Consider the following 11,076-nt stretch of genomic DNA (forward strand, 5'->3'; position numbering starts at 1 on the left):
AGCCATTATCATGTGGCCTTACACTGGGCTATTAGGCCCATAAATTTGTTATTGTGCATGGGATGGGTTTGGGAGTGTGATTCCCCCTTTGTTGGTATGGCTGGTCTGCTCCAGGGTAGCACACCCTAACACTTTATTAACATTTATGTTTTTTCCCTTTTGTATGTATTATTTTAATCACACCTTCACCTCCCTACATAGCACTTATGTGCTTCTTATTTAACACTTACTAATTTTCATTTGTGTGCTGCCCTGGAGTAGTCAGCCTGTGTCGGCATGTTGGGGGCCCACACCCCAGACCCATACCCAGTGTTAGGGACCCCCAGTGACAGAGACGCCTTGACGTACGGCCTGGGGGCTTAACCCTATATCTGCAGATATATGCAACCAAGATCTCTGTATTGTCTGATTATTATATGTATATTTCTCATTCAGTGTGCAATAGGGATACAAACTGTTTTTCTTTCCTAACCAGATTTACCCCTCCCTGTTGGCACCTGAATGACAGACCTCTGATTGAGCAGCTTACCAATAAAAATGTTCTCCAGTGTATGGTCAGCTGTCCTTGTCTCCGTGCAAGTGTATTTCTCTGCTGGTGTTGTCTTCCATGCTGCAGTGTGTTCCAGGTTGTTCCATCTCCTGTGAAGTCCAGGTTATTCCACCGCCTGTGATCCTGCCTCGTCAGCCCAGCGACCAAGCCTAGCTCCGGGACTCTGGTCCTTCCGATGCGCCAGCATCATCCACCATCGATGTTTCATCGCTAGTCCGATATTCCGGATCTCCTGCTTCCGTCCGTCATTCCGGACCCACAGTCATCTCCCGTCCGTCATTCCGGACCCACAGTCTCCTTCCATATCCGATACCCGAATCCGATGTTCCCACATCATCATCGATAGTCCGATATTCCGGATCTCCAAGCCAAGCTTCCGTCCGTCATTCCGGACCCACAGTCAAGCTCCAGTCTTCCGTACGTCATTCCGGACCCACAGTCTTCACATCCGATGTTCCACCATCGATCCCACATATCATCACATCTGTAAAGTATTGCAATCTGCATGAACTCTGTCATTTCTCCTGCATACTTTACTGTCTGTTTATATTACAACCATCTGCAAATAAACTCCGGTTGTATTTTACCTCTGACTGCTTATTGGCTCTGGGTGCACTGTCGCGCACTCCATGCGCAAGGGTCCTCTCCAACCTTCCCGGTTCAGGTACCGGTCCAGGTCCCCACCAGAGGTCTCAGTCTCGTCGACTAAGCCCCAGGTGTGACAGTAAGCACTAGCCAAATGGATCCAGCCGCAAACCAAGCATCTCCACCCAGCCCTGTACAGCAACTGACTGTTCGCTTGGATCAGCAAGAGGCTGCGCAGAGCCAAGTGATTCATTGTCTGCAAGATCGGTCTTCCCGGCTGGATAAGCTACAGACCACTCTCAGTGGCCCTGAGCCTGTCAGAGAACTTCCAAGTCCAGTTCATCCTCCTGTAATGGCTGCTGCACCGCGCCTTCATCTGTCTGTCCCCACCAAGTATGATGGGAACCCCAAGACCTGTCGAGGTTTTCTCAATCAGTGTGAGATTCACTTTGAGCTGCAACCCAGCAACTTCCCTACTGAAAGGGTCAAGATCGCCTACATCATCTCCCTCCTGTGTGGAGCAGCGTTAGAATGGGCGTCTCCCTTATGGGAAAGATCTGATGCCATCCTGTCCAACTACAAGGACTTCGTGTCAACATTCCGGCGTATCTTCGATGAGCCTGGGCGATCAGCAGCTGCCTCCACTGAACTCCTCCGTCTCAGACAGGGATCCCGCTCCGTCGGGCAATATCTGGTCCAGTTCCAGATTCTGGCGTCTGAACTCTCCTGGTGTGATGGGGCCTTATACGCAGCTTTCTGGCATGGCCTATCCGATCATATTAAGGATGAACTCGCTACCAGAGACTTACCCTCAGGTCTAAGTGACCTTATTTCATTGTGTATCAAAGTAGACCTACGCTTCCGAGAAAGGGCTGTAGAACGTCACAAGAGCGCTCCAGTTAAAGTGCCAACTCCTCCGCCTTCTTTACCCACTGCTCCTGCGGTCCATTCCAAAGAAGAACCGATGGAGATAAACCGTTTCCGTTTGTCTCCAGGAGAACGTCGACGGTTGGCACAGCTCTGCCTGTATTGTGCCGATCCTGCATATCAAATTTCTGCATGCCCAAAGCGTCAAGGAGAACTCCTCCTCCTAGCCCGTCAAGGAGAGGGTAGGCTAGGAGTAATTAAGTCCTCTCCATCAGCAACTGATTGTGTCCTTCCAGTTTCCCTACAAGTTGGTCAGCATTTCAAGACTGTCTCCGCACTTCTTGATTCCGGTGCCGCTGGCAACTTCGTTACTGCAGAACTGGTCCGCAAGTGGGGGTTACCCACTGAAAGTCTTTCCAAGACTGTCTTCCTTACTGCTGTGGATGGCAGTAGGATTCCTGATGCGACAGTCTCCTGCAGAACTTTGCCACTTAGCCACTCATGCTCTGGTTCTGGGTTTACCCTGGCTCCGTCTTCACAATCCTCGTCTTGATTGGAAGACATCGGAAATCCTTTCCTGGGATCCTTCCTGCTCCGGTACCTGTCTCCAAAAGGTACTCCCAGCTCGTCATTCTTCAGCCGATGCAGCAGACCTTCCGCCTCTTCCCTATCAAGGAGTACTCAGATGTATTCAGCAAGTCTGGCGCTGATGTCCTACCTCCTCACAGACCGTGGGATTGCCCTATCGAACTTATCCCAGGCAAAGAACCACCCAGAGGTAGAACCTATCCTCTCTCTCTTCCAGAGACTCAAGCCATGACCAATTACATCAAGGAAAATCTGGCAAAGGGATTCATCCGTCCTTCGACTTCTCCTGCTGGCGCAGGATTCTTCTTCGTCAAGAAGAAGGATGGAGGCCTACGTCCCTGCATTGATTATCGCGGCCTCAATGACATTACAGTAAAGAACCGATATCCGTTGCCCCTCATCACCGAGCTGTTTGACCGTGTCAGCGGTGCAACCATCTTTACGAAACTCGATCTGAGGGGTGCATACAATCTCATCCGCATACGAGAGGGCGACGAGTGGAAGACGGCGTTTAATACCAGAGACGGCCACTATGAGTACCTCGTCATGCCCTTTAGGCTCAGCAATGCCCCAGCCGTGTTCCAGCACTATGTCAATGCGATTTTTCGGGACATTCTGTATCATCATGTAGTTGTATATCTCGATGACATTTTAATCTACGCCAATAACATCACAGAACATCGTTATTGGGTCAAAGAGGTTCTGTCCCGGCTGCGAGCTAATCATCTCTACTGTAAACTGGAGAAGTGTGTCTTCGAGGTGAAGTCTATACCCTTCCTAGGGTACATTGTCTCCGGTTCTGGTCTTCAAATGGATCCAGGAAAACTGCAGGCCATCCAAGATTGGCCAATTCCCTCTTCGCTGAAAGGTATTCAACGTTTCCTGGGTTTTGCCAATTATTACAGAAAATTCATTCGTAACTTCTCTTCTATTGTGGCTCCCATCACTGCCTTGACTAAAAAGGGGTCTAATACAGCGAAGTGGCCGGCAGAAGCCATCGAAGCCTTCCATCTGTTGAAACAGAGGTTCACTTCCGCTCCTGTTTTAAGACAACCTGATACCACCTTGCCCTTTATTCTCGAGGTCGATGCCTCCTCCGTGGGTGTTGGGGCAGTCCTCTCGCAGAAAGCGCCCGATGGTAGTCTTCATCCCTGTGGGTTCTACTCCCGTAAGTTCCTGCCTGCGGAGCGTAATTATGCCATCAGTGACCAAGAGCTCCTCGCCATCAAGTTGGCATTAGAAGAATGGAGATATCTTCTAGAGGGCGCTGTTCATGAGATCACAATTATCACAGACCACAAGAATCTTCTGTATCTCAAGTCTGCTCAATGTTTAAATCCCCGTCAAGCCAGATGGATACTTTTCTTTTACAGGTTCCGTTTCAAACTGTCGTTCTGTCCAGGGACACAAAACCGAAAAGCTGATGCCCTTTCCCGCTCATGGGAGCAAGAAAGTGAGTCTAAGTCCACACATCAACATTTTATTATTGATCCAGTGGCCTTCTCCGCAACGGGAGTTTCAAATCTCACGCCCCCTACAGGGAAAAGATATGTAAAGCCAGCTCTAAGAAAGAAGTTGCTTTGTTGGGCGCATTCTTCAAAATTCGCTGGCCATGCAGGCATTCAGAAAACGTACGAGTTTATCACCAGGTCCTACTGGTGGCCGTCCCTCAAACAGGATGTACAGGACTTTGTTTCCTCTTGTGCTAAATGTGCTCAGCACAAGATCAGTCGTCAGTCTCCTCCTGGGCAATTGATGCCACTGTCAGTGCCACATCGTCCTTGGACGCATATTTCTATGGACTTTGTAACTGATCTTCCAGAGTCTGACAAATTCACCACCATCTGGGTGATTGTTGACCGGTTCACCAAGATGGCTCATTTCGTTCCCCTCACCGGTCTTCCGTCAGCTTCCAAGCTGTCCCAGCTCTTCATCAAAGAGATATTCAAGCTTCATGGGCTGCCTCTTGAAATCATCTCCGATAGAGGCGTCCAATTCGTAGCCAAGTTCTGGCGAAGCCTGTGCTCCCTGCTTCAAATCAAGTTAAAGTTTTCCACAGCCTACCACCCTCAAACCAATGGCCAAACGGAGAGGGTGAATCAGGACCTTGAAGCATTTCTCCGCACATATGTCTCTTCTTCCCAAGATGACTGGGCTCAACTCCTTCCATGGGCAGAGTTCTGCCATAATAAACAATATCATTCTTCATCAAATGTCACTCCATTCCTTGCCAATTATGGGTTTCATCCTCGAGTTCCTGACTTCACTCTGCAACCTGTGTCCTCTGTTCCAGCGGTCGACACGACCATCCGGCAATTCGTCAAATCCTGGAAGCTCATTCGTTCTTCACTTCTGAAGGCTTCAAGCAGGTACAAAAAATTTGCCGACAGGAAACACAGAGCTGTGCCAGCCCTCCGTCCAGGAGATCGTGTCTGGTTGTCAACCAAGAATCTTCGATTGAGAGTGCCATCGATGAAGTTCGCTCCCCGATATATTGGTCCTTTCCCAGTTGAGCGAGTCGTCAATCCAGTAGCTTACAAGCTCAAGTTGCCGCCCTATTTGAAAGTGCCAGCTACATTCCACATTTCGCTGCTCAAGCCGCTGGTTCTGAATCGCTTTCATTCCAAGCTCCCCAAGGCTCCTAAGGTTTGCACCCAGCGTGGAACAGAATATGAGGTCAGTAAAATCTTGGACTCTCGCATCCGATATGGTCGTCTGCAATATCTGATTGATTGGAAGGGCTACGGCCCCGAAGAGCGATCATGGACCAATGCCATCGATGTCCATGCTCCCAGACTCATCCGGCCGTTCCACTCCAAGTTTCCCCGCAAACCTAAAAGGTGTCCTGGGGCCACCCTTAAAGGGGGGGTTGCTGTCACGATCCGAGCTGTCAGACAGACTTTCTTACCGGCTAAGTGCCTCCGCAGGTTCAGCTTGCGGTCCAGACGTCATCTCTGCCGGCGTCCTGTCTCCCAGTGACAGTCCCCAGTGCACGGCAATCCACCTGTCCGCCGCCATTGCTCCCAGTATCCAGCATGGTGTGCACAAACACACTTTCCCGCCATAGCAGACATGGGGGCTGCCATGTTCTTCCCAGTCACATGTCTGTGCTGTCCAATCCTGTTGGTTCTGATCTCCCTGTCATACTTCCTCGGCCAATCCTGGCCACCCAGTGGGGATAAGTATGCTGGGAGCTCTCAGAACCATTGCTAGTGCTTCAGTGGTCTCCAGTGTATGGTCAGCTGTCCTTGTCTCCGTGCAAGTGTATTTCTCTGCTGGTGTTGTCTTCCATGCTGCAGTGTGTTCCAGGTTGTTCCATCTCCTGTGAAGTCCAGGTTATTCCATCGCCTGTGATCCTGCCTCGTCAGCCCAGCGACCAAGCCTAGCTCCGGGACTCTGGTCCTTCCGATGCTCCAGCATCATCCACCATCGATGTTTCATCGCTAGTCCGATATTCCGGATCTCCTGCTTCCGTCCGTCATTCCGGACCCACAGTCATCTCCCGTCCGTCATTCCGGACCCACAGTCTCCTTCCATATCCGATACCCGAATCCGATGTTCCCACATCATCATCGATAGTCCGATATTCCGGATCTCCAAGCCAAGCTTCCGTCCGTCATTCCGGACCCACAGTCAAGCTCCAGTCTTCCGTACGTCATTCCGGACCCACAGTCTTCACATCCGATGTTCCACCATCGATCCCACATATCATCACATCTGTAAAGTATTGCAATCTGCATGAACTCTGTCATTTCTCCTGCATATTTTACTGTCTGTTTATATTACAACCATCTACAAATAAACTCCGGTTGTATTTTACCTCTGACTGCTTATTGGCTCTGGGTGCACTGTCGCGCACTCCATGCGCAAGGGTCCTCTCCAACCTTCCCGGTTCAGGTACCGGTCCAGGTCCCCACCAGAGGTCTCAGTCTCGTCGACTAAGCCCCTGGTGTGACATAGAACACGTCTAGAACAATCTTCAACTATGATGGCATAAATTCAAGCGGAATATTTAGTAGAGTTTTAGGGTGACATTCTATGCTCTGCGATTTTCTGTTTTTGGCGTTATTTAGACCACAAAATGGCGATATCGCATTTTTCAGTGAAATCGCCAATTTAACGTGATGCGTTAAGGGACAGAAATCGCATATTTTGTGCGTAAAGGTATGCGGAACAAAAGTGCGAGATTAAATCGCACTTTTATCGCATCCAGATGTTTTCCAATGCAAAACTATACAAACAGCTTATTTAATGCTATGCGCATTTGCAAATCGCACTTTTGCGGTGTCTATTTATCGCACTTTTTTCAGACCTGGTTCTGTTTGGCGCATTTGCACACACCTCATTTTGGTCAAGTGCGCACATAGTTAATTTCAACACAGGTGCCTTCATTATCAATCCCAAACAACCCTACCTTAACCCCAACATTAGTAAGGACACCTGTGAGGGTTTAATTCATGTAGATTTGTATGACTATTTTAAACTTGCTTATCTGTGATGTGTCCCAATTGGAGGGCCAACGCAGGAGGGAGGAAGGTGGGCAAAAGATGCTGGTTGCCCCCCCACTACTGGGTCCCCCCCACTACTGGGTACCCCACGTATGTATGGTGCTCACCTGTACCTGGACTACCTGTCGGACCAACAGGTTGTGGGGATGGTTACGCTGAACCCCATTACCCTGTCTGAGTTATATGAGCAGGTGAGAGATGCTTGGGCCCATTTTGTGGGTGCCAACTATGTAGTGTCTGGCCAGCACTAATTAATGTGTGCCCTCTACTATTTGTCCACAGCCTCCACTCAGTCTGTGACCTCATGGGCCTTGGTGCTATCACAGGCCACTTTGTCTAAGAATTTTACTGTACTGTTACTTGCTATAAAGAAGTTGTTGCAGACATACATCAGCAGGCGTAGCTTTTCTGGTAAGCACATGTGGCCTGTACTCCAAAATGTACCAGTGTTGGAAGTGTACTCATTAACAAATTATTGACCAGTACCACCGCTTTCCACCCATATTTAACCTAACACCAGTCCACAACAGATGCACATGGTGGTGCTGACCTATCCCTTGCAGATATCTACCTTCTAAGTACTCTTGGTACATGTAACAATTAAGTTTTCTGTGAAACATGGCTCACTGGTGTTGTGGAACTACATGTTCCAGCATGCCCAGACACACTACAACCATTACAGTCCAAACCATGAGTGTCAGAGCCTGCTGGAAAATGTACATCCACAACCTTTGCCAGCCAAGGAGTTATACCACACAACTTTACTGCAATCCCATAGTCATATACCATTACAATATGTTATAAATCACACATTAATTTATATAGAGAAAAAGACACAAACACAATGGAATGCGGTTTGCAAATTTTACTTGTTTTGCTGTAAACCATTCTGCAATGTAACATGTGCAAAATACAAACTGTGGGGCCATGTAGACAGATATTTGGGCTTTTTGAATGTAGAAACACTGATGTAGCAGCTACCTTCGGCCAGCATCAGGCAGCCCTACACCACTTTTAGAGGCGGAACTAAGCCCACCACGGGTCCTCACACTACGACGGGGTGGGGAAGTGGGGGAGACACTTATTGGGGTGCTGGAGACACTGCTGAGGGTTGAGGTAGTGCCACCTCCCACATTGCCTTCCTGCTGCTGCTGTATTTGTGCCTGCATAGCTAGGAGGGCATTGGTCTGCGCTGTGCATGTGTGGGCTAGGGCTGTAAGAGTTTGGGCCAGGCTCCCAATATGGCTATTCTGCTCACGTATTGCAGCAGTTAGTTCTGCAAAACGGCTGTCAAGACTGTTGGCAATGCGCACTTGAGTGCCTACAGCTACCCTTACACTACGTGCCATTTTGCGCAACTGCAGGAAGGTGTCACGCATGTACCCCTGTATATTTCCGATTTGGAGGCTTTGGGAGGCCATGAATTCAAGCTGCTTCTCCTTGAAATTCACCAAGGAGTTAGCTACTTGGGAAGCAGTAGCTGGTGTATGGGGTTGCTGGGTGGTTGGGGGTGGGTTGGGAGGCACCCCACTTGGGGGAAGATCACTCTGGGACGAGCCCGGCATTTCTTCCTCTGCCGCAAAGGTGTCGACCGGATCAAGAATGATGTCCATTTCGTCTAGCACCAGTCTTGAAGAATCTGTTTGGTTTGACCCTAGTTGTATAGCACCTGTGGATACAGATGAAGAGGTAAGTATTGATGCATATATAGGCCTCACTGTCCTCTATACTGTTTTACATAGGGCTATAGATGGCTGACGGCCATACCTAGGGGTGTTATGCACTTACACATGTACCCCGATACTGCATGCAACAATGACATTATTAATATGTCACATGCCTAGCTCAGATTACACTCATTTCCGTTGCAATGTAGCAGCAGGAGCAGAATGTAGTGTGAGATATTGTTGATGTGACATGGGTGTGTGTACTGTATGTGTAATGGTGTGTTGTTTAGTCATTTACCTGCTTCCGCAGATTCTGCAGCAACGGGCCTTCTTCTCTTAGATGCTGCAGCACTTCGGGACGGACAATCTGTACAAGGAAAGATGGCCAGGCATTATGGACCTTGCAATGGATATGCATTTTCAGAAAACATGCAGTGAATTCACAATAATGGACAATACCCAATAGAAAAGGGCAGCATTATATCTGGACCACCCTTTGTTTAGTTTTCAGTCAAATCTTTCATTTCAGACTTAGTAGTAAACTAGTGTACACATGACAACTATAGGATATTCGGTGGTATGTAGGCATGCCAGCTAAACCTCCAGTACACCACAGGGTTTTTGTACACATAGATGGTAGTCTGCTGCAAAGAATGGTACACTCATAATCAATCAGATTAGTTGTGGAACTACAAGGCCCAGCATTATCAGCAATTTCAAAGCAGGAGCAGCCATTTTCTTCTGCATGACCTTGCTGGGCTATGTAGTTCCACAGCAGCACTTTACAAAGCATTACAATACAAGTGCACATTACACATATAATACATTGGCATGTATGTTACAGTTTGCATGGGGTCACACTTACCAGCTCGCGGTGGCGTTTGGGCCCTGTCGGTATCCGCCACATGCATCCCAGGCAGGACCTCAGGGGGATGATGCGCTTCAGCTTCACCTCATACGCATTGTAGCTGACAGTGGTGGGGCTTCCTCCTCCAGTCCTGGTGGCCTCCTCCATCTCCAGAGCCATTTTATGCTTCAACTGGCGTTTGATATCGTTGAAGCGCTTCTTCACATTGCGCACCAGGCGCTTGTGATTACTCACAGCGTTCACCGCCTGGGTGATGTCCTTCCATATAGCGCGCTTGCGCTGGGCAGTGGTCTTGTAGTTGGTTTTGCCAAGCAGCCTCTCGTACACTGGCATGATAGCCCTCACAAGTGCCACATTTTCCTCATAGGAAAACCTGACCATGCGGCCACTTTTGGTGCGACCAGCTACCACCTCCTCCTCCTCATTTTCTGCACCAGCCATGTCACCCTCCTCCTCCTCCATGGCAGTGTCTTCCTCCTCCTCACCAGCATCTTCCTCCACCTCTGACATGTGGCCCTCCTGCAGCTGGTGTGGGGTATGGTCTAGGGCTTGGCTGTAGGATGGGGATGCCAGCGGATCCTCCACCTCCTCCTGCTGGGGCTGGACGGCCAGGGTCTGAGCTGAGGCTGGCCTTGCTGTGGCCATGCTGCCTGCCACACTGCTGCCTCTCCCACTTGTCTGGCTGCTGCCAGTGCTCCCTCTGCCAGTGCTCCCTCTGCCAGTGCTCCCTCTGCCAGTGCTCCCTCTGCCACTGCTTCCTCTGCCACTCCTCACGCTGCCACCAACACCTCTTCCTGCACAAACGCTTCCACTGCTCCTCTCCATGCTCCTTACTTCCTATCAAAGAGTGAAATGGCGCCAATGGCCCTTTATATAGGGGGTGTGATGCATAATGGAGGGGACATAGGTGGGCCAATAGGTTTGGGGGTTCTTAGTCATGCGGAGACAGGTTTGTAAATCGCACTCCGGTTGGTCCAAAACTCGCACATGACCAGCGGAAGAAATGGCGCGTTTTTCGGACTAAAAATCGCACTTTTTTTAGACTAAAAATCACACTTTTTTTAGACTAAAATTCGCCGCAAATCGCAACTCTTCGCACTTTTCAGCCTCAAATGCGCATCACATTAAATAATCGAATTTGGACTGAAAAGTGCGAGTTAGAAAAATGCGATTTGCGGCGATATAGTGTGCGAATTAAACATGCGCATTTAGCGCAGAGCATAGAATGTCACCCCCTGTCTCTGTTGATAATTGTTCTATGTACCAGCTCCAGCTTTTGTAGAATTGCGTTATCCCTCTTTCCACATCTGGGAGTATGCTTCGTTTATCGCAAGGCACCATTTTTAACAACATTTGATGCACTGAAGCAAGAAGGGGTGGAGTTGTTTTTGTCCACTGTACAAGAATAAGCTTCTTAGCCGCAGTTTAAATAATGAATACCAA

The 11,076-nt window shown here is 49.1% G+C and overlaps 1 protein-coding gene across 1 annotated transcript; it reads right to left on the bottom strand.

Moving 5' to 3' along the window:
* Positions 1 to 7,877: 7,877 nt before the first annotated feature.
* LOC146075376 (uncharacterized) lies at positions 7,878 to 10,783 on the bottom strand. The gene is made up of 2 exons (XM_083184540.1): positions 9,064 to 10,783; positions 7,878 to 8,767 (listed from the first exon to the last, which is right to left on the bottom strand). The coding sequence occupies exon 1, from the start codon at positions 10,456 to 10,458 to the stop codon at positions 9,604 to 9,606; it is 855 nt and encodes a 284-aa protein (XP_083040666.1). The 5' UTR covers positions 10,459 to 10,783; the 3' UTR covers positions 7,878 to 8,767; positions 9,064 to 9,603.
* Between the last annotated feature and the right edge of the window lie 293 nt (positions 10,784 to 11,076).

This window comes from Crinia signifera, chromosome 4 (genome assembly GCF_055691185.1).
Source record: "Crinia signifera chromosome 4, ASM5569118v1, whole genome shotgun sequence".
In the NCBI taxonomy this organism is placed as follows: domain Eukaryota; kingdom Metazoa; phylum Chordata; class Amphibia; order Anura; family Myobatrachidae; genus Crinia; species Crinia signifera.